This window comes from Gopherus flavomarginatus, chromosome 3, assembly GCF_025201925.1.
Source record: "Gopherus flavomarginatus isolate rGopFla2 chromosome 3, rGopFla2.mat.asm, whole genome shotgun sequence".
Lineage (NCBI taxonomy): Eukaryota > Metazoa > Chordata > Testudines > Testudinidae > Gopherus > Gopherus flavomarginatus.
In genome coordinates this window covers 72,406,747-72,431,178 of record NC_066619.1, presented here as the reverse complement: position 1 = coordinate 72,431,178, position 24,432 = coordinate 72,406,747, and the positions used below count along the sequence as shown (strand labels likewise).

General features: G+C 39.9%; 1 protein-coding gene across 4 annotated transcripts in view; it reads left to right on the top strand.

Annotated features, from left to right (window-relative positions):
* MCC (MCC regulator of WNT signaling pathway) overlaps nt 1-24,432 on the top strand; it is a 341,462-nt gene that overhangs the window by 203,761 nt on the left and 113,269 nt on the right. For all 4 annotated transcript variants that reach the window (XM_050945632.1, XM_050945631.1, XM_050945634.1 and 1 more), the window contains one exon: nt 17,854-17,967. In XM_050945632.1, coding sequence (XP_050801589.1) covers nt 17,854-17,967 — 114 coding nt within the window. The remainder of the gene's footprint in view (nt 1-17,853; nt 17,968-24,432) is intronic.

Below are 24,432 nucleotides of genomic sequence, written 5' to 3'. Positions count from 1 at the left end.
GGCAAGTCAGAGACAAATGTTTAAAAATGTGCTTTGCTTTTTGGTTATGTCAATACTGGATGTGTGGCTTGAGACACCTTTTGACTGATCTCTAGAGAAACTGAGTATGCACAGCTCCTGTTGACTTCAGCTGGACTTGTGGGTGCTCAGCAACTCTGAAAATGAGAGTAGGCTGCATGCCCAAAAACAGGCACCACAAATTAGAACCCATCATGGCAGATGTAGGATTTAATGTCTTTATGTCAATTTCCTCATGAGTGAGTAGGAATGATACCTGCATATCATCTTCCCAGAACTGTTTGTTTAATCTATGTTGATTAATAAAGCTTAGCATTAATTAGATAATGTATATGAAGTGCTGCAGTTTCTCAAAGTATAAATGAAAGGAAGAGCCCAGGTGTTTGGGTATAAATCTGCAAGCCATAGGACACGTAGCCAAAGGTATATTAGCATATGAATTGCTAGCAATATCTTTGGATAATTTTATCACCTACGTGTTACAATATGGCATTTCTCACCTGAGGAAATCAGGCAGTCAGTTCCTGTGTTGAGAGTTGCAAATGAAATAGCTTTAGCTTTGGGAATACCAAGCATGCTACTCCCATATAGCAGTTCAGGAGAGAATAAAAAAAAAAAGGGATCGAGAGTCATGCGGTAAAATGGATTAATGTGGTGTTGATCCCTTTCTGTCAGGACAATTAACATGAGTCAAATAGTTGCCTACTTAAAGCAGATAAGGAGGTACTGTATTGTGCCCCTCTTGTTAAGATTAATGTTCCTATATTGGCAGCAGAGAGCACAAGATTTATTTCCTGAACATTATGTGGATTTACAGCTATGTCAATTACTGCTGAAAGCACAGGACCATGTTCATAAAGGGTCTTTTTAGTGTGATGGGAGAGGTTGTAAGAAGAATGCAGACATTTTGAAGTGTTAAGAGAAGTGTGTGTGACATGCGCAACACCTTCAATTTCTAAGTAGTGACTTATACTGACTCTGGTGTGTATTGGTTATTGGTGGGTTTTTGTAATACTACATTGAATGCTTAAGGAGCAACGTTAACACTGCTGTCTTTGGCTTCTTAGAAGATTTGTATTATTGCTGCATGATTATTTGATGATAGAAATGTGATGATTGAAAGCAGAGAAATTACTCTAAAGTAGAAAAACCACAAGCCACTGAGGTATAGTCTTTACTCTTAAATTTCAGGGCCAAATACCTGCCTTATTTGTACCCTGCATCCTACTGGCTTTAATGGGGTAGAATGGAGAGTAGAAGAATTTGGCTCTCAGAGGCCAATGTAAGAATTGATTCTGCCTTAGCAGGGAAGGGTGGGAACATGGTAACGAAAATTTTTGGAGTAAATTGTCAGACTATTGGAGAAGCTTTGTTATTACTTCTTCTGTAACTGGAAAGTGTTAATCTTCAGCTAAGTTTTGTAACTTAATAAGTTTATCTATACTTTTAAGATGTGTGTGCACCACTCACAGTGAAGGTTTATTGTTCATTAAACACTCTAAAACATTTTGATTGTGAGTGATTCGTTTGACCAAAAAAATGGAGGTACAATATGCAATACAGAGAGTCCCTATTAAAATGTTTAGCAGCTTGCAGAGATTAGAGATGACTTTGAATCGGTGAGTAAATTCTTTTCTCAGTCCAATAGAGCTTGCACTAGTTGTTGTTTTCTAATATTGTGGGCGTACCCAAAGACTGCTGTTGGGATCAGAACTACATTGTAGTAGGTGGTCTACGAAAAAGGAAGATGCAGCCTCCACACTCAACAATCTTATAATCTAAAATGGCAAAAACAGATTGAAGGTGGGAGAAAGGGATGCTGATGCAACATACAAGCAAAGGGCTCAACCCTGCATCAGGATCTGCCATCCAAACCCCAGCTTCAAGTTTGCTTTTTAATTAATTAATTGTACCTTCATGTGACCTCTTGCTTGTTTGCTATATTTACCAAGTCCTGCCGTCGGTCAATTGGAATGCTGTCAGGGGACTTTGCCATAGAAATTAGGTCCAGAATTCTGAATAGTACACAGGATTTGCTTTTAGGCTTGGAGAAGCACCCAGAAAAAGTGGCAAGGATAAATATCAGCTGTCTTCACGAAGGCTATGTCTACACTACAATCTAGGGGTGTGATTCCCAGCTTGCATACACATACTCACTCTCATTTGATGAAATCTAGTGTGGGTATAAATAGGAGTGTAGCTCTGGCAACGTGGGCAGTGGCAGCATGATTTAGCCATGCTGAGTACGTATTCACCGGTTTCAGCCTCCATTGCTGCTGCCTATACTGCTACAGCTACCTTGCTAGGAATACTCATGCTAACTTGATGAGTGCTAGCTTGAGTATACATATGTGAGTTTGGAATCGCATCCCTAGCTCCAATGTGGACATAACCTAAAAGATTATCCTGCCATTTGTTACTGTGTTCCGCATTGGAGGTATTGTGTTGGATCCCTGCTTCTGGCTCCAAAGAGACTGAAGTGTGCCTGCCATTGGTTCTGTGTAAACTTGCCCACATCAACCCAACAGATTTTAAAGCTGCTTGTCATTTGTGCTGGTAAGAAGACTGACTTTTCAGTGGGGTCTGGACCTCGTCACAGTTATCCATGTGTTTGTAACCTCAGAATTGTATTGCTCTTTCTGCTGTGACATAGTGTTATCCTGGAAGAAAGGAAAACATCTGAGGATTGCAGCAAGTGCAGCACTAAGTGTTGTTTCACATAGATGGCACATTGCCCTTGTGATCTGCACAGGCTGCCAATTGATGTCTACATGAATTTTGAAGGTATTGGTTTTGATCTTTAACGCTCTAAATGGTTTGGATCCTGGCTATCTTACAGATATATTCTCTCTCTCTCTCTCCCCTATATAGCTGGGAATGCCAGAGGTGCTCAAGCTAATAGCTCCTTGGTTTTAATAAGAAGGGGCAGGGTGATAAGGGCATTTTCAATGAGAGGCCCTGAGACTCTACAACTCATTTGCTGTCTTTGGTCTGATACAGCCCAACTTAATGACTCATGAAACAATGTAAGGCTCAATTTATTCTTCCAAATTTTCTTGGGAAGGAAAGGGGCTTTGAATGGAGTCATTAAATGAAGAAATGCAGAAATGTATTTGGACAGGGTTATGCAATGGGGTGGAGAAGCTTATTTGACTAGGATTATGGACTGGGATAAGTAGGGAGGAAGTTTATTTGGGTAGGTCTTGGGAATTTTCTTTGAGATGATGATTGTACTGTTTTTGGCTATATTTTTAAGTTCAGTGCCTAGAGCTGAGGATAGGTATATATCTAACTATAACAAATAAATAAATACTTTTTACTGACACAAAACCTGTTCAAGGATGACTTTGTGCTTCCTTATGTTGTAAACAAGTATTCAAAATAATTCCAGTTGTTTCCGCTTTGGCACTCCTCTTTCTGAAATACTTACCTTTAATGCTGAATCACGATCATGTCTGCCCATGTTAGACAATTATCTTTGTTACACACTGTACCTGATTCATTAAAATGCATAATGCACCAATATCCTCCAGTTAATAGAAATATAAATTCATCAGGAAAGAGCACTAGTCTGCCACTGTTCTTCCTCCTAAATGTAAGTTATTAAGTGGTTAGGGAAAACCGACCAGTCCCTCCTTTGCGCATTATCTCTTTACATGAGAAAAAGGGGCTCAGCAATATAAATAAACCAAATTAAATGTAATCCTTTTTCCAACTGAGGCACAGTCATCCAGTGGATTTTGCTGTAGTAAGTGGTGAGATTGTCAAATCCTTTATCTGTAATTAAGAAACAGTTGGTTAATGTTATGACTATTTATAATTGTTGTTTTGGAAGCTAAGATTTGGTAATAAGTAAGGAATAGGGGCATTACTCAACCCCTGTAAGACTCAGGAGACTGTTTCCCCATACAACTTTGCATGGTTGCCCAGCTACATGATAGGGTTGATTTTGTTTTTTTCCAGTTTTGTCTGAGGCATCAGATTCTGCCAAAAGTAGGATGCTGGATTGATGGGCCACTGGTTTAACCTGGCATGACAAGCCCTATGCTTTTAAATATACAGTGTCAGCAGATCATACGGATCATTCTAAAAGACAATGAACCTTAATGGCACAGTTAGTGCAGTTTTGTTAATAAATCCCCAGTTGTGCCTTTGGAAGTAGGAATTAATTTTGTTTCTGAGAGATCTTGACAAGAGCAGGAGAACTTTTATAGACACATAGACTATAGGGTCAGAAGGGACCAATATGATCATCTAGTCTGACCTCTTGCACAAAGCAGACCACAGAATCCTACCCATCCACTTCTATAACAAACCCCTAACCTATGTCTGAGTTACTGAACTTTTGAATCCATTATCATCAGTAGTAGTAACAGTAATATTTAATTTGGATTTCACAAGTGACTCTTGTATCTACAGCCTGCTTCTTTTGGAAGATCTACTGTATTTTCCAGCAGAATGGTAAGGGTGAGTGAAGAACCTAGTTTGCTGCAGAAGTGGTTTGCAAACAATGTACTAAGCTTCATATGTGGTCATGAGTATTATGAAACAAATCGATGTGCTCTAGCACAGAACACAAGCCTACTAATTATCTGTGCCTGATGGTTGCTCTTCCCACTTTGGCACTCAAGCAGAGCAAAGAGTACCAAACACAACACTACTCATCCCAGGGCCCCATCGATTGAAGGACATACTTGGAATTTGTCCTCAGCTCCCTCTCCCTAGGTTTAGATAAAGGAGTGGAGTGCCCGTCACAGAAGTGTTGCCAGAAAGCTGAGACAATGGAGAAAATGGCCTTGACATGGGAATTGTCAGGTACAAAAAGTTTCATGGAACATCATCCTATGTTCTTCCTTCCATCCTCCTTGGCTACAGCTTCCTGGGGCAGATGGGTGGGGGAGGAAGGGGAGAGGCAGGAAGAAAGGAGATGCTTACTTCTCCTTCTACAAATACCAAGTGGGGACTAGAAAGAGGAAATTTGGCCTCCTTCCTCTCATAGGTTATATTGAAATGGCCTTCCCTGAAAGTAACTAGGAGGGAGATGTGGATGTTAAAATGGTTCATAAGCTGCAGATTTAGGGCTATACACAGCCCCTGATCTGCGGGAGACTTCCACTGATGTGAGTTGCACATACAGGCTGAGGACAGTCTATTGCTCAAAGGTTTGTTTCTATTCTCGCTCCCATTTGTTTCTTCTCAGAGAGGAAAAAAAAATAGAGGGAATGTTGGACATAGATTTTAGGAAGGAAATGGCATCTATCGTCTTTGCTCTTAGAGCCATTTACATCTTTCTGTTGAAGAAAGGAGTTAGTTATATTAGTATTTATTTAACATTTATATTGTGGTGGCATTGAGGGTATATCTATGCAGCATTTTGGAGTGAGGAGGAAGAAGCCTCCGAGCTCAGGTTGACAGACTTGGGTTAGCTGTGCTTGTGCTAGTGCTCTAAAAATAGCTGTATAGAAAGCGCTCTGAAGTTATCTCAAGCTGGATCTCAGATTCTGAAGCCTAGGGCAGAGGGAGCTTATATCACACACTTCTGTCTCATAGTGTCTGTTTGCAGTACACAAACAGAGATACAGATATAGACATAAATCACATTTTAAAACTACATTGTTGTTGTTTAAGTTGCAAAATGAAGCACTTGAAAGTTAGGAAATACCAGCATTAAGGCTGCCTGTGCAACTTAATTTCACCTCCTTGTGTGTGTTATGATATACAGTACTATTTTTCCATAGGACCCCGACTCATTAAGTACACTGTGATCAGTGCTTACTGAATGGGTAGCCATTCAATATTTTTTTTATTTTTGTCATTTAATGTGTAGCCCCATGCCTTGTTTACTACACCTCAGCCAAATCCTGTCCTGAATGCAGAATTATTAATTTCTTTATGATCGTCTCTAGTGTGCTCATCACTGTAGTCTAGGGGTAGTCAATAGGTGGGCTGTGAGCCAAATCTAGACTCCCAGATGCTTTTGAATAGACCCCAAAATCTTTTTATTTATTTATTATTGTTATTGGTTTGGTTTTTTAAATTTTCTTCTCTGGTGTTTGGACCTTGGAAAAAAAAATAATTGCCTACCCCTGCCATAGTCTCTGAGTGCTTCACAGACTTAGTGAATTTATCTCCATGTCTTCCCAATGAGTGAGAGTTTCACTCTTCCCATTTTACAGATGGGGAAAACTGAGACAGCAACCTGCCTTATGACAGTAAATGGCGGAGACAGGTTAAGATTGAGGACTTGCTGATTCCCAACCCTATGCTTATAGCCTTAAGACCTTGCTGCCTTCCTGCTACAGTTGCTGAGCATCCATCACTGCAGGAGGAGGAAGCTGGAAGTTTGTGGCAGAGCTGGGAATTTAACTCAAATCTTCTTTGAGTCCCAAGCTAGAGCCTAACCACAGGACAATTCTTCCTCACTTCCAGTTGCTTTCGGGGGGGGTGAGTTTCCAGTACTCTACCCCTCCAAAGAGCCTTCTGCTGAGGGTCACTAGAGAAGAAGTCTGTACTCTCCCTCCTGTCCTTTATTTTTTGGGCTCTTCATCCCATAAATAAGTCCATATATGCTTTTGCTGCTGAACCTAACTTTCTGAAGCAGCAATGTGAAATGGATGTGATTCTTGACTGTTTTTCACAGTTGCTCAAAGTGTTCTTAATAGCAGGGCTGGCTTTAGGCCGATTTGCCCAACTCCCCGGAATCGGGCCCTGTGCCTTAGGCGCCATTTTTATTTTATTTTATTTTAATTTACCCGGAGGTGGTTCAGGGCTTCGGCGGCATTTTGGCAGTGGGAGGTCCTTCGGTGCTGCGGAAGACTCAGAGCGGACCCCCCCGCCATTGAAGCCCCAGACCGCCGCCGGGTATTCAAATCAAGCCCCGCAATTAATAAAGCCGGCCCTGCTTAATAGCAGCAGTAAAACTGAACAAAGTCTTGTTAATTGGCGTGGCACACCTGTAAATATTTTAGTCATTAGGGCAGGGGTAGGCAACCTTTTCAGTGGCACTCACACTGCCAGGGCCCTGGCCACTGGTCTGGGAGGCTCTGCATTTTAATTTAATTTTAAATGAAGCTTCTTAAACATTTTAAAAACCTTATTTATTTTACATACAACAATAGTTTAGTTATATATTATAGACTTATAGAAAGAGACCTTCTAAAAACGTTAAAATGTACTACCGGCACGCGAAACCTTAAATTAGAGTGAATAAATGAAGACTCGGCACACCATTCTGAAAGGTTGCCGATCCCTGCATTAGGGTAATAACTGTCCTGTGATATGCATTTTGTGAAAGTAATGACATTTTAACAACATGTGATCTCACAACAAAGTTCTCATATCAAATCTTTGCTGAGAATTGGGAAGAAGACTCCATTTTGTGAGTGCAATTAATGGGTATGGAGACCAGGGTTGAATTCAGACAATCTACATACCATGCATCTGAAGAAGTGAGGTTTTTATCCACAAAAGCTTATGCCCAAATAAATCTGTTAGTCTTGAAGGTGCCACCGGACGACTCATTGTTTTTGTGGATAAAGACTAACATGGTTACCCCTCTGATACATACTATAAGACCCCTTATAGCTCCACCCCTGTACTGTGACCTCACCCCCTACTTGAAATGGAGCTACACCTCACCCCCCACCCCAATTTCCAGCCAGGCAGTCAGAGTTGGCCCAAAGCAATTAACCCAGCAGCCAGGGGGTGTGTGCATGACTGGGTGGCCAGGCATACAGTGGATCTTGGTGTAAACACCCTGTTGAAATTCATGGGGGCAATTAGTAATTATCAGAGCTAATTGTTTCAGGCTGTCTGAAAACTCAGACAGATATCACTGTATTGGTTATGCTTGGGTCACATTTTCAACCTTTTCTTCACAACCATGAGGGATAAAACCTTTTATTTGTATCATTAAAGCTGAGATTCTTATGTAATCTTATAGTCACAGGCCTATAGTGCCTATAACTTAATCTGGCTCTGGTGCAGATTAGTAAACTATACATTAGCTATTTTCCATTTTACTCCATTTGTCCTATGCAAGTTATAAATATAAATGTTAAAAAGGAGATATTTCCCCTCCCTGTATAGTGTGTGTGTGTGTTTTATATTATTCTGAGCCTGACCCTACTCCCAATAGAATCAGTGGATGCAGCGCTGACTGTATGTTGATCAGTATTACAATGCCTTGTGGATTTTGCCGTGTGCAGCATTTTTACCCATATTTACCCACTGTGACTAGGTCAGCAAGAGTAGTTTGGAATTATTTCAAAGAATGGTTAGGAAGATTCACAGGTATATTAAATGTACTAGGAAATGTTAATATCCGGGAAAAAAATAAGTGAATATTTTTTCTAAAATATTACTTTAAAAGAACCATAAGCAGATTCATTTGATTTGAAAAATCTGCAAAAGATGTTTTCAAAGACCAAGAATCCATAATAAATACTTTTGTTTTGCTAAAATTTGGATGGCTCCATCCTGGCTTGTTTTGGCATGCCATTTGTTTAACATTGAAAAAACATATGAAATGACTATGGAATGCTTAATATGACCTCGTTACTTCAACAGGAAAGTCACAAGCTGTGTGTTTCATATGTCATTTGATATACTGGTAGTTTTTGTTCTTTTTGGGGACTCATACAGAAAAATTGTTTCATGAATGTCGATTCTCTGGGTGTTTTTCTAGAAACCTGCAACAATACAATGGAAGCATTTTTGAGTGATTTTGGCTTTTCCTTAGATAATTACTGAAAAGGGCAGTTGGCTATTGTATTTCAGGTTTATGCCCTAGGGATTATACAAGTTGAGATTGTTTTAGGGAATATTGAGCTGTCCTCTCACTAATTCTAGAAGGTGATTGTTTTTGTTGGATTTTCCATTTCAGCCTTGTCAGTGCACTCTCTGAAATGGACTTTGATTACATTCATTTCACCACTTGAGCCATAAAAATGCATCTTTGTAGTGTATCATGTAGAAAAAGAGCTATAAAAAATAAGTGGAAGAGAGTAAAAACAGTTGAGAGAGCTATTCATTTGCATGTCAATCTCTTTAAATGAGTGTTGATGGCAAGTAGTTCTGTAGCCTTTTGTAGTGCTGATGAAATGTAAATTATACTGCAAACAGCATGTCTGTAAAAGTCAACAAATGTCTACTCACAAACTGCAGATCATAAATTCCTTTGTGTTTAAAAATTCCTTACTTTTATGTTGGAATATTTTTGTTTTCAAATCTTTTTCTTCAGATGTGACCAAATTGTATGTATCCTGGCTGTAATTTCTCTTAAATTCTTGCTGTGTACTTTATTGTCCTATTCAGCTGTATATTAACGTTGAAGGCCATCATGAGAGTAGACTAGTGCCATCCCATCTCTTGTCCATATTCTCCCTTCACATACATGCACAGTGGTATGGTAGTTGGGCCAGGGCAGGGGGAATGTACTATCCTGTTTTATCTGCATTTTCTAGTGAAATGCACAAATGACAAAATCCTGATAATTTCAAAATCCTAAACACTAAAATCCCTAAACTCACGGTCAGATTCCTTCATTGGTATTTTAAATGTGCTTTTCATTATCCCAGTGACATGTCACGCATAACTTCCCGTAGAAGTTCACATTGCAGACTGCTTTTTCCTTAGGTGAGTATGATATTTAGCCATTTTTGCCCGGCAGTTTGTTCCATTTTTTAAGGGGAGCAGGAAATGCTACACAAATGTTTTAACCGCCATTTATTGTCCTCTTGCTGCTGCTTCAGTTCCTAGATGGCATTCCAACTACATTTTGCATTTTCCAGTATCGAACACCATCTTCAGTGCCTTGCCTGAGAATCTTCCTGGGATTTCAAATTTGTGCTGTAGAAATTTAAGATGAACATTTGGTGGGGTTTTGGAGTGGAGATGTATTTTTATTTGGACATTTGATCAGATCAGAGGGAATGTGTGTTAGTTATTTTTAGTGCCTATAATAAGCTAAGTACTGTAAAAACAGAAAGGAAAGCTCAGTGCCTCCCCTGAAGAGCTTACATTTTAAGAAAGACAAAGCAGATCAAGAGATGGAAGCAGGGGAAAGGGAGCAATAAACAATTTAAGGTGATCAGGTGGTAATTGGCTATGTCCAGATAATGCGAAGTGTTAATGAAACAGTGGAGTATTTTTTTTAACTATATGAAGATACAGTCTGTGCATTTCCCATCTAGATCCTGATGCTTCTGTGGTTCTTTTGAGATATCACTGGTTTTAAAATTGTATCAAATACTGTAGCTGAGGTGAATGGGAGACAAAAGGGTGGGTAGAGAAAAAGAATTTTTAGCTCTTTCCATACCTCAAATAGAGAGGGAAGTACATAGGCTCTCTTTTTAGTTTGGTACAGTGAAGACAGGCTTTGCACTATTGAAAATAAGGGTACATCTTTGCTACCCGCCATATCGGCGGGTAGCAATCGATTGTTCGGGGATCCATATATCACGTCTCATCTAGATGCGATATATCGATCCCCGAACGCGCTTATATCAATTCCGTAACTCCACCAACCCGAACGGAGTTGCGGAATTAACAGGGGGAGCTGCGGACATCGATCCCGTGCCGTGAGGACGGTGAGTAATTCGATCTTAGATACTTCGACTTAAGTTGCGTATCTAAGATCGATTTTCCCCCATAGTGTAGACCAGCCCTAACAAAATTAAGTCATTAGCAGAGCTATTCTTCTACAGGAGTTTGAGTTAAGGTGATTCCAGTTTGGGGAAAAGACACGAGTAGATCCGTGGTTAAGTGATAAAGGATAAACAATTATTTTAGAATATGTAAAATGGCAGATTATACTATTGCATAGGTGGGTAGGTTTCTGTTAGGCATTCTTGTGTGTTTTTATGTTTCCTATAGTTCATGGTCTTCATTTTGCCACTAAAAGTCTACTGAAGTCAATAGAAGTCTGTCTTTACGTGACTTCATCGGACTTTGGATCATGCTTTTAAACTGCTGTGGTCATTAAATTATTTGCTAAAATTCAGCCCAGGACCTACCAGGTATCAGCACTCATCCAACCTACTTATCACAGGCACAATGGTGACTTCCTGTTTCCAAGCTCAGTGGCTCCATCCAGATTGACATGCCATCTGTCCTTGTGTGATTTTCAGTAATCCTTCAATATATTTAAACTTGCCTATCTGCAGATCTAATAATGTTAATAATACTTTCAGAGAGCAGTTCACAAAGCACAATGCAAACAATGTGTTTAGAGCACTGTGCAAATAATAAGTCATTAACTAATGTTAATCTCACCTCTTTGTGACAGGGAAGCAGATATCCTCTATTCACATTTTTACTAATGGGGGAGTTGAGGCAGAGGCATGAAATAATTTACTCCAGGTCACAAAGGAGTCAGGATTAGAACTCCATAGTTGGTCTCTCCCAAGTTTGTTCTTATTGTTTTAGATCAATGGTTCTCAAACTTACTTTGTCGCTTCCCCCATTCCTTGTATCTGTAATAGTTTCTGCCCCCCCCATACAAGTAGATATACTGATTAAAAAAATCAACATGAAACTTTCACTAAATATTAAAAACAGTGAAGTATTGATTCAAACACAGCCAATGATCCATTGTAATAAGAGTAAAAGTAAAACTATGATTGTGGTCGATGCTTACAGTTAAATTCATAGCAAATGGATTAATTTACAGATGACCAGCTTTGTATAATGCTATGCAAGTTTAACAGAAATCTGTCAAAATGCACAGCGCCAACTAAAGTCAAATGTACAGCACCATCTGAGCACCTGATATGTCTGGAGGAGTCAGCTATGCTAGTTATTGATTGTGATGGGCAAAATGTATGCAGTACTTTTTTTTTCTAAAGCTTCTCACACCTCTCCAGAACACACACTGTGCCCCCCAGTTTGGGAACCTCTTTTCTAGATCACATGATCTCTCGAAGTTATGCTGTGCAGTGGTCACCATTAAAAAGTTTATATCTGCCTCAGTAATCTAAGAGTGGTAACTAACCTGCTGCCTTTTTCCCCCTATACTGGGGTACCAGTGTACTGCATTTGCAATAATCTCCTTTTCGGTGGTGAACACTGCCATTTAAACACATTCAGTCCAGACTTGGCACACAGTTAGATTTACGTGGAGCCAGCAGATGCCATGCACATATGCAACAAAATTATGTTACTCTTAAAAAAAATATATATATATATATATATACATGCAGTAGAGTCATCCTGTAGCTAACTCTAGGAGCTTGTAGAGAGGATAGTGGATCTTAAATTATGGTAGATCTCCCAGCTTTGTGGCTCCTTTTACTAAGCTTTCTTGCTCCAGTCTTGTGAGCTAGTGGCATATTGAAACTTACAAGAACCCTGTGCTTATCATTACCCTTCCAACAGGCAAGAGCAGAGCTGGTTGGAAGAATAAAAGGGTATTGTGTGTGGCTTCTGTAGGCTTGAGTCACATGCTTGTGCCTATGTAATCAAATTTAAAAGAAACCATGGCTTCTGAACTAAGATATCCTAAGTGATCCTCTGACACTAATTCTTTTACAGAAAGAACTCTGCTTTCCTTGGGTCCCTGGTTGAGAAAAAGTGAGGGGACTATTCTGAGCCATTTCAGTTATTATAGTAAAATATGTTGGCCTTGCCTACTCTGTTGGATTGATGGGGTGCTTTACCATTAAATGCACTTGTTTCTGTTGAATGGGAGAATTCAGTACCTACTAAATTAGATCAATATAAAAATTTATGAACAATGCAGGCCTTGTCAGAGAACTCTTAGTTGTGCTCATGTAATTCTCCCTGGGAGTTACAGCCTCAGGGCTCAAATCAGTATTTAGTGCGCACTAAAAGATTCATGATGTCTGATTATACAGACGTAATTGTCATAAACTGCTGGGTCTTTAATATGTTTTCTAATTTTGTGTCATTAAAATGCAGCCCACCTTGAGCTTTAAGTGTCTGATTTCAGTCTGTGTCAGTAACGCTGCCTTATCTGTCATTGTTCACCAAGGAGAAAGCAGTATATCCCACTTGACTGCCTCCATTCTCTTCCCACAGCCTCCCCAGGTTTCATATCCTGTAACTACTATGTACCACAAAATTACAACTATAACTTCCTTTGCAAATAAATTGTTTTTTATTTATTGACAATCGGTTTCTCTTAAAGGGACTCTGTAAAAATTAAAATAACTATCTTCTTATCACTAATAACTTGGATTATTTAAACTGAAAATTCTAAAAATTAAATGTTCTTTTCACCATTTATCCTTTTGTTCATTTTAGCTTATCACTCAGCTGCTTGTTGTTAATTTGAATTACAGTAGCTTCTAGAGACCCCAACTCCACTCTGCCAGGTGCTATACAAGCAGAACATGAAAGACAGTCTCTGCCCAAAAGATACGGTTGCCAGGTGTCTGGTTTTCGACCAGAACGTCTGGTCGAAAGGGACTCTAGCAGCTCCAATGAGCAGTGCTGACAGGGCTGTTAAAAGTCCAGTCAGCAGCACACCTGGACTAAGGAAGCTCCCTGCCTGCCCTGGCTCCGCGCAGCTCCTGGAAGCAGCTGGCATGTCCCTGCAACCCCTAGGCACAGGGGCGATCAGGGAAGCTCCACGCACTGCCCCCACCCCGAGCGCCAGCTCTGCAGCTCATCTTGTGTTTGCAGAACTGCCAATAAGCTGGGAGATGACACCCTAATTTTTGATGGGAGCAAAATAGAGGTTAGCAGGATTTTTCATCAAAATCATGAGTGTTTCAGCTTCCTCTTTCCACATCTCTTGCTTCCAGTACAGCAGTTTTTTAAGATGTAAATCAGTTGTGGAGATCAAGAGGAAAGTTGATTCCTGCCATAGACTATGACAGATACAGAGGGTCCTCAGGTTACTCAAGACCCGACTTATGCAAATTCGCACTTATGGAAAAAGTTCCATAAGCCAGAAATAGGATTTTTGAGTTGCGGAAATTGTTGTGCAATTTATGGGTACGTTTCCGACTTACGCAGAATTTGAGTTACGCAAGGTTTTCCGGAACTGAATGATTGCATAAGTCGGGGACGTCCATAGAAGCTGCTTGTTTTCAGTGACCATACTTACAAATTAGTTGGAAAATTGTAAATTGTTAGGCCACTACCGGTGTAGTACAGTAAAAGGAAACAATGTGAGGTAAATGCAGACTCAGATTATGAATATGTATGTAAGCCCTAGTGGCTGTTTAACCTTGTGCTAGTCTTGTTTGGCTGGATAATGTCACATTGTCTGGCATGGCACTTGAGTATTTTGAGATTTTTTCCTTCCTTTTTGTATACCATTGGCTTTGTACAATATTGAGTACTAATAAAGCTAAATTTTATAAGGAAATGGGATTTCTTTGGTTAAAGAAAGTCCAAAATCTAAGTTTTATAAACATAATAATAAACATAATGTTTTACAAAATAATATATAATAAGCATAAGGTTTTACAAAACCTAGTATTAATAGAAATGTTTTTTCAGTGATCATAAAATTGCAGCATCGTGATAAAGAAAAATTGACTAAGAAATAAACATGAAACTATTTTTATTGTCCACAATGAATTACATGAAAAAAATAAATAGCATAAATGATTAAATATGTAATATGCTTTCAGTATTGATACTCTTAGATGATGTTAACACAGGTAAGAGAGCCTGGGGAGTTTAAATGTGATTTTTAAATGAACAGTGTTCTTTTATACTGCTGCTCAGCATGTGAGCATTGTTGGCTTGTTATTTAATTAGGACCACAGCTGGTAGTCATTGAAGAATATTGTACAAAGGGGAGAGGTGTTTACATGACTGTGTGATGCTGGTTTTATACAACTTAGAGAATTATAGCTATTATTGACATGTGGAGAGAAGGCAGTGTTTTGGAGGAGAGTGTGTGTTAAATGGTTCTGTGAAACAGATGCACTTGATTGTACTCTATAGTAGAGCTGGTCAAAAAACTGAAAAGACTTTTTTTTTTCAAAAAACAAACAAACAAGCACCACTTTTTTGTGAAGTGTGTGTGGTGTTAATTTGTGTATTACTTGAGAGCTAATTATAAGAGCCAGTAACCTAATATTAAGGAGAACAAAGATAAGAAATTTATGACCATTGCTAATAGGAAGAATGTCTAGTGTGCATAATGTAGAAAATATAACCTAATGCTTGAAAAATCAACTTTCCTATGTCCCACTGGGAAGTAAGAAGCTTTCCATGGTGCATGAAGGGGCACAATTTCTACAGCATAATTAGGCTTTCGTGTGTGTGTGTGTGTGTGTGTGTGTGTGTGTGTGTGTGTGTGTGTGTGTGTGTGTGTGAGAGAGAGAGAGAGAGAGAGAATATACTCACACATACATTATTAAGGTTGCAAAGTATTGGGATTCCCTCTGAGCCTTTTTCCACTTGTCTTATCCAGAACATCTTGCCCAGTTCTGGGAGAATACTTTATCCCAGTGGTCCCTAGCGTGGTGCCCGTGGTCGCCATGGCACCCGCCGGGGCATCTATGTGTGCTCACTTACTGGCTGGCGCATGAGCATCTGCCGAAATGCCGCCGACAAGCAGCGTCATCCAGAGGTGTTGCCACTGAAATCAGCAGCATTTTGGCTGCAACGCCTCTGGATGACACTGCTTCTCAGTGGCATTTCAGCAGATGCTTGTCCGCCAGCCACGATGGCTCATCATCTGGTGCCCACCAGAAGGTTGGGGACCACTGCTTTATCCAGTTCTCTGGAATCCAAGAGATCAGTTCAACTGGACTCTTTACTGAGTTTTCTTTATTGGCATACAATCAAACTACACTTGAGTTGATCAGGCTCAAGTGTAGGGGGTGGGTTCAGAGTACACATCCAACCTACGTAATCATGAGTCAGCTTATATACATACTTATACTTAATACTATTGGTTAATGACTTTTATGGTAAGTCTACTAATTTTTTAAACCAATCCCTGTACAGATCATGAACTGTCCATAAGCTGCAAAGTGTCCTAGTAAACAAAACTGCAGTTGCAAGCTTATCACACGTTATTCTTACTATTTCGTTATCGACTAATGACATGTTATTTACAAGTCCACTTGTGAATTTATGTCTTGTCCATTGTTAATCTCTGTTTCCTTACTGCTGTTTTCTTTCATTTTTCATGCAAGGCCTACACAAAGTCAAACATTCAAAGTTAGGAAATGGCAGTATTTAGGTTGTATTTGCAACCTTATTTTAACACCGTAGTGCATATGCATTATGTGCATTGTTTAATTACATGATCACATACCAGAGTAACTGATAGCAATAGTAGGCTGTCATCCTCTATGGGGACCAGCATTAGAGGTTGGTGGGATACTCTGCCAGTGGATACTACAGATATTTTCTGACAGCAGAGGAATGGTAAGACTAAGGAATCTTAGATTCTGTTCTAGGCTCTGGAACAGAATGTACTCTAGTTGAGACAGACTCTTCTTCCCATTCCCCACAAGCATGACTCCTTTCTGCCCCATCCCCTTTCAGTTGTCTAAGTCTTGTCTCTTCCCCACCACGGGTTTCTTGTCCCCGTCCCATTCTCCTCACCTCACTAGGCTCAGTGTGTACTCCTCAGGCTTCTGATCCCAGTTCTAATCTCCTTGTCCATCAATTCCTTGTCTCACTTCTCCAGACTTCCAGTCGTCTTGTCCAACCTTTTCCAGTCCCACCCCACCCCCCAGCTACTTGCCGCCAGTCTCATTGCCCAGCCAGTCCCATTCTGCCCCCCCCTCGCCTCCTCGCCCACGCACAGACCTGCAGCTCCTCCACAGATCTATCTCACTGGCATAAATATGTGGGTAAAGATATATTTTCAGTTTTATTATTTTGAAGTAAAAATTGATTGCCCATTTTATCGCAATTTTCCTGGCTGATCATAAATTTGCATATGCCATCAGCTAAGTATGAGGTATGTCTTATGTTCCATCTCTCATCTAGCTTTTGGTTCAGTTTCTGTTGTTTTTTCCCATTCTGGATGGCTTTCTCCATTCTTCGGTTTAGTTGTTAGTAGCATGTTCTCTGATATCTGGGTGTACTGCATTTTAATTTCCAATATTTTTAATTGAGGAATTACGTATTTACACAAAGGGGGGGGAATACAAAGAACCTTTAACACTAATACACAGCAGTCATACCGTGAAGATTGAAAAGCATCTAAAGAGTATTGGAATTGACATTTTGAAATTGTAAAATATCTCTGGGACCCACCAGGCTGTACGGACTGTAAGGACAGGATTTTGCCTTTAGCATGATTGCTTAACCCAGATAAATGATCTAGGAAAGAAATGCAGATCTGGTTCTTCCATTACAACCTCAGTAAATCTTTGTTGTTTAAACTCACTAGCATGAGACCCGGGAAAAAATTGTCTCAATCAACTGCAAAATGGTAATGTGGAATTTGTATTAGTCTCAAAGTAACATTTTGTACCCTTGCATGCCATATTCCTGTTGTTCTCTGTAGGAAGGTTACACAGGCTTTTATATCTGAGAGCATTCAAATGATTAAAGGACACTGCACCTTCTTTTATAGCACAAGTCTCCGAGCTAGTATCCATTGGGATAGTGTTAAAAAGCTAACGGATTCAGGCTTCCAACTAAATTACACTGCATTATTTTTACCCTTGTTATATGTGTTCTCTCTCTTAATACAATATATGCTCCTGCTCAGGAGTGTTCCAGGAAAAGCATTCAGCTGCATGTGGATTATTTTATCCCATCTTGTGATTTAAAAGTTCTCAAGTGTGAAATTCACACTAATTGTGAACACTGATGCCTCCTAGTAGTTTACAGTAGGGTACATTTGGTAGACAAGTTTAACCTGGATACATTTTGATTGTCTTACAGCTCCATTTAGCAGCCCTGGCATCACTAAAGGGAGATATAGTGGAGCTTAATAAACGTCTGCAGCAAACAGAAAGGGAGCGGGACCTGCTGGAAAAAAAATTGGCAAAGGCGCAGGTGAGTGATGGTTCAAGATCCTGGAAATGGTCTCGATTGTTTTCTTCAAACAGAGGAAGAAAGATTAAAGATAACATACACTGTAACACTGACATCAGTGGGGGAAAAGTTTTAAGAAAGCATAACAAATATTTTTGCCAAAGATGTTAAATTTTTACGTTTTGATGGTAAGTGTTTAAAAAAAGTCAAGAAATAATTTCATTAAATTGGTTTGGTTTGAAGCCAGAATAAACAACCAGTTGTAATAGGGAACATTTTAAAATATATTGTTTCAGGAAATATAAATTACCGAAAGGCCAAGTTGGCTTAGATGATTGAATATAAAGTCTTTAACTTTTAGATCAGGTTCAAATCTAGTTCAGATTGGTAGTGCTCAGAAGTCATTGCTACTTGATAGCTGCTCAGGGGTCTGTGAGAAATTATATGGTGATCTCAGTCCAGTTTCTAGTGGGCAGGTGTCTATATAACTACAATCAACGTCACAACTGATGTTCAGCAGAGAAGCTAAGGACTGAATCAGGATGCCCTCTGACACTTAGAAATGGTCCTTTCATGTCAGAATAAAACAGTCAGGAAGGCAGATGTGGAAAACTTGTACTGTTTTCTATATTGTAGTCTTCTTTAGACACAGAACCTTTCTTTTCAAATGCAGTCACTCTGGCACCTTTCACATGCCTTACATTTCTAAACTGACTCAAAATATAAAAATATGGTCATGTATTCATAGATCTTAAGGCCGGAAGGGACCATTAAATCATCTGACCAGACTGATACATCAGAAGTAATTTAAGTTTCAGCCATTTCCCCTCTATACTGAGTCTGTTTGGCTAAACCATATCTTCCAGAAAAGCATCCAGTCTTGATCCAAAGGCATCAAGAGAATGAGAATGCACCACTTTCCTTAGTAATTTGTTGCAATGGTCAGTGACCCTACTATTAAAAATGTGTGCCAATTTCTAACTTAAATTTGTCTGACTTCAACTCAAAGCCATTGATACTTGTTATGCCTTTCTCTTCTAGAATTACACAGTATTTTCCCCCTGTGAAGGTACTAAACACTGCAATCAAGTTACTTCTCTATCTTCTTTTTGAAAAACGAAATTGGTTGAGCTCTTAAGTCTCTCACTGTAAGGCATTTTCTCTAGCCCTCAAATCACTTGTGTGGCTCTTTCCTTCTCCAGTTTTTCAGCATCCTTTTAAAAATATGGATACCAGAATTGTACACAGTATTCCAGTATCTGTCTCACCCATGTCATAGATAGAGGTAAAATCACCTGCCTACTCCCCTGTTTATGTTTCCCAAGATTGCATTAGCCTTCTTTTGCCACAGCATCGCATTGGGAGTTCATATTGAGTTGTTGGTCTACTATACCCTGTGACAGACCCAGACCAGTAGGGTACAGGAATCTGGTAGAGGGGAAATATACTGGTTACTGGATGAGTAGTTTTCTGTTCCCTGAGTGACCAGAGCAGGGGCTGCACTAAAGTAATCAGGAACCTGCTAGAAACAATTAAGGCAGACAGGCTGATTAGATCACCTGCAGCCAGTCAAGGCAGGCTAATCAGGGCACCTGCGTTTAAAAAGGAGCTCACTCCAGTCAGGCAAGGAGGAGCCAGAGGAGAGGAAGTGCGTGTGAGTAGCTGGGAGCAAGAGGCCCAAAAAGCTGAGAGTGAGAGGGTGTGCTGCTGGAGGAGTAAGAAGTACAAGCGTTATCAGACACCAGGAGGAAGGTCCTGTGGTGAGGATAAAGAAGGTGTTTGGAGGAGGCCATGGGGAAGTAGCCCAGGAAGTTGTAGCTGTCATGCAGCTGTTACAGGAGGCACTGTAGACAGCTACAATCCACAGGGCCCTGGGCTGGAACCCGGAGTAGAGTGCGGGCCCGGGTTCCCCCCAAACCTCCCAACTCCTGATCAGACACAGGAGTAGTTGATCCAGACTGTGGGGAAGATCACTGAGGTGAGCAAATCTGCCAATAAGCACAGGACCCACCAAGGTAGAGGAGGAACTTTGTCACAACCCCTAAATCCATTTCAGAGTCATTGCTTTACAAGGTGCAGTCACCTATTCTGTAGATATGGCATACATTCCTTGTTCTTAGGTATGTAACTTTACATGTGGCTGTATTAAAATACATTTTGTTTGAATGGGTCCTGCTTACCAAATGATCCAGATTACTCTGAATGATTGCCTGTTGTCCTCATTGTTTATCAGTCTGCCAATCTTTGAGTCATTCACTAATCCTTCAAAAACATTTGCTTATTTTTTTAAAATGTTTACGATGACAACTCTGGACATTCTTGTTATCCAGATAAATGTTTACATCTTCTTTTTAAATCCTGCTAAGCTCTTGGACTCAGTGGTATTTTGTGGTTATGAGTTCTGCAGGCTAATTATGTGTTTTGTGTTTCCAAATCTCCATTGCTCCTAGAAAAAGTAAGATTGAGGTCAGGAATTAGCTGCACAACATGAGACAATTCTGGGTGAGACTAACTTCCATGGCCCTTTTACTCAGTAAAACACTGACAGGCAATTTATTGCCCTTCTTGCTCAGATGATAAGCTTCAGGATGAGGTATTACTGACAGATAGTACTAAGTCACATGCTTTTCTCCACAAAAGCTGTCCCGGAACTATTCCAGCAAATGTGCAGTGTTCCTTGAGCAGCCCTGGGAGCAGGACAGTTCCTCACAACACACATGCTAATCAGAGGTCTAACACTGACTTACAAGTGTCAAGAGCACTCCATAGGTCTGCTTTAGGAAAGCAAACTTTGAATGGGTCAGCAGTACAATGTGGCAACTATACTCTCCCTGTAGTCTTCAGGAAATCACATTGAATCTGCATGGTTGCACAAGCTGAAGAAGGTGATAGCTGAGTGGCTTCACAGCTCATATCCTTACCTTGGTTCATACTGTCAGACATTGGGACCAGTGTGGTATGGTACACATTGTGTATGTTGGCATTTTTGTTCAGTCCCGTTTTCCACTCTGAACACATTTTGCCACAGTTCTTGAAAAGTATTGAGAACACGGACAGGATGATGATAGTGGTGTATGAACATTTTGGTCACAATAGCATGTACATGCACATCATCTTCTGAAAACACTGCATGTGCAGAATACTTCTTGTCCAGAGTGTTCTGCATTATACAGAGTTGTCTTGACACAGAACATATCTGTTTACTTATATTTTGACTTTACTTCAGTTATGCAAAGCTGGAAAGGGGTGGCCATCAGAAACAGATTGGAAAGACAGAGAGCTCAGCTCCCTGGCATATTTGTCAGCTATATTAGTGGCTATAATGCCACTAATGTTTGTTTGCTCTTTCCCTCTCCAGTTTTTCCTCCACTTGTTACCGTACTTATTTTGTTTTTTTACTCTGGCACTGTAAGTCATTATACTCTAAAATACCTGAGAGTTTGGGACCTGGCTATATTCTCTCTATCTGCGTGCTAATGCTGCTTCCACCAATACTAGTTTTAATTACTTTCTCATTACCATTTGATCTGACTGACTGTGTACAGTAGATCCTTAAATGGAGGCATACGTAAATTCTCATCTCCTGTAGTTTTTTAAAAAGTATTATTTACATAATCAAGTGGTGATCCACAGAGAGACTAGAGGATACACTTGCTAGCAGCTGCTGCATATTCCTTTTTCACCATCAGTGATTTGATTTCTTGTGTATATTATTGCTTTGTATATAACTGTAGGAAATTGGGGCACCAGTGCTGGGCATGCCCACTGAAATCACCACACACTAGTAGGGGACTCTGGAGTTCCAGTGGTTGCACACTGGTTAGAGCCAGTTGCCTAAAATGCACCTCCCTGTGTCTTAAATCTATGGATCCTGTTGAGATTAACCTACACTTTCTCACCACTCTGGGGTTAGCAAAAGTCCTTTGGTCAGTGTACAATGTATAGTTCTTCCCCAAGTCCTCCCACTCTAAAAACCAGCTCACCTTTGTGCCATAGTGGAAACAGCCGCAGCTAGTGCCAGACATATTTTTATGCTTTGGTTTCAGGAGAGACGATAGGATCAGGCCTTTCACCCACTATATACTCCTGTTGGCATCTCCTCTGACATATCACTCTGAATAACTTCCTGCAAATCTGAAAACTGCTGCAAGAACAAACTAAAATTAAAACCACTCTCCTCCCATATCTATAAAATGACTTCCTGTCTCCCTCAAGCGCAACCCACTATGTGTCATTCAAAGATGTATGAAGGTCCACTTCTGGTTTTGATATAAACCAAACTATGATCCATAGACAGTGTATGGCGCTTAAGTAAAACACGGTGTGAGAAGATAGTTGTCTCATTGGGATTCAAATTAATTTGAAACTTTAAGCAAAGGTAAAAGAGGATAAAAAGCCACACAGGTCAGAACTGAAGAAGAAGTTTGTTGGGACCAGTGCAAACAGGAACAGCCAATATTCATGAAGCTCTACTTTCGTTTTAACTTCTGGATCAAGCAAAAACTGAAGGTGGGGAAACACAGTAAAATACAGACCATGTACAGTTGTTTTTTGTATAAATGTTTCTTTTCCCAAAGTTTGTTCAAGGTGGTCCTCCTCCTGAGTAAGACTATTCAGGGAATACATTCCTAAAAGACTACATTCCCAAGATGCATCATACTACTCAGAATTTGTCAATGTTGTTACTCTTTCTTTAAAACAAACAAACAAAAACAGTGGACTTAATGCTAAAATGACCTTGGAAACGAGGGATTTTGTAATTAAGGATTTTATCCTAAATTAGTTACTGCTGCTTCCTTTCCCATTCCTTTTGGAATACTACAGCAGTATGTCTGTTCTGCGTACAAAAATTACACTTTTCCATCAGGACTACAGTGTTCATTTCTCTGATCTGCAGTGATGCAGAGTGGAAGACTAAAGGACTGAACTAGATAAGAGGCAATTCCGAAAGCCATACTGTATGTTCTGATTAGAAGATTCAACTTTGCCATTCCTTTTGTGCTCTTCTGGTTTGCTGGATGACATGAAATCAAGATCAGTAGTTGAGCTAAACAAATAATTAGAAATAGTACTTAGAGTTTAAATGGATAGCAGGTAGATGTGGTTTACCTATACTCTCATTCAGCCTCAAGCATTACACAGGCTCAACCCCCAAACAATGAATTCTTTTCCATGTGAGGTGTTAGATGGGGCTCAGGCCACCAGAAAGTTGCTTATATATAAGAGACAAGAATTAACTGATGGCATCATAAAAGCTTCCACTTGTCATAAATTAAAATACAATATTGTTTAAGCAAAGGTTTTGTCTCCTAAGAACTTGTTAGACAAGTTTATTGTTGTAGCTGATTCAGGTGATGACTTGTACTCTTCCTGAAATATTGTGTTACTGGGATTACTTCCACCTCAGGCAAGTGCCTGAGGCTCTGGGGATTTTGTTACTTCAGCACTGAGATTATGATTTGGTATTATCCTCTAGCTGAGTACAATAAGTATAATGCAAATGATGATACTGTTAGTGTTTCTTGTACTGCAGGTTGCTGCACATTATAGGCAGTTAAACCTACTTGTGCCAACATCTTGAGGTTGAAGTATTTTCTCTTATCTTCTCTCTCATTTCACAGTTTTTGTTGATCTGATGATTTTTCCCAGCACCTCTCTTTCATCCAGAAGATCAGATTTTAAAGTGCCAATGGTGTTCCCAAGTATGGTAACTTGGTTCTGTAATGAAGTAACTTCTGCAGCCTGTCCCAGAAACCCTGGGTCACTTAGGCTGAAAACTTTACTGGAAACACTTTTTTTCTTCCTGGCAACTGCTCTTGATGTGCACCCTCCTCCAGGAATCCATGGCTTGTTCTTGTGTCTTCCTTCTCTGCTAAGTGGTACCTTTAATCATTGCAGTGAGAAACTTAGATATGAGACCAAAACAAGGCTGAGGAGAAAGAGAGGGTCTGAGGCATTTATCTCATAACTGGAAATACTTGACATGAGAATAGATTAAAAGGACTAAATATGTACCTCTTGGATAAGAAACAACTATGAGGTGCATGAGATAAATCTGATATTTGAGGAATATGAAAAACAAGGAGAGAGGAATTTAACATAATGAAATGGAGTATAAATAATAATGTGGTGCAATTAATAAAGAAAAAATTTTAGATTGAATATTGGGGGGGAAAAATGTATCAAAAAGTACTAGTGGCATGTTTAAACCTAGGGACAAAAATTGGCCAATAGAGGTACAGTCTTGTGTTGACAGATGGTCTGCTCTAGATGGTTCTTTCTATCGCTGGATTCTCCATTGCATAATAGGCTGTATTGTCTCCTGTCGCATACTCTTACCCTTCTCAGGTGGGAATCACTATTGCCTGACAGAGCTCACCAGCAGGAACACCACATAATCATCCTCCAGGTTGTACAAGGTTTCCTTCAGATCATTCACGCTAAAACCAGCTCATAGTGTCTCCCAAGGCAAAGCGTGGTGGGTCC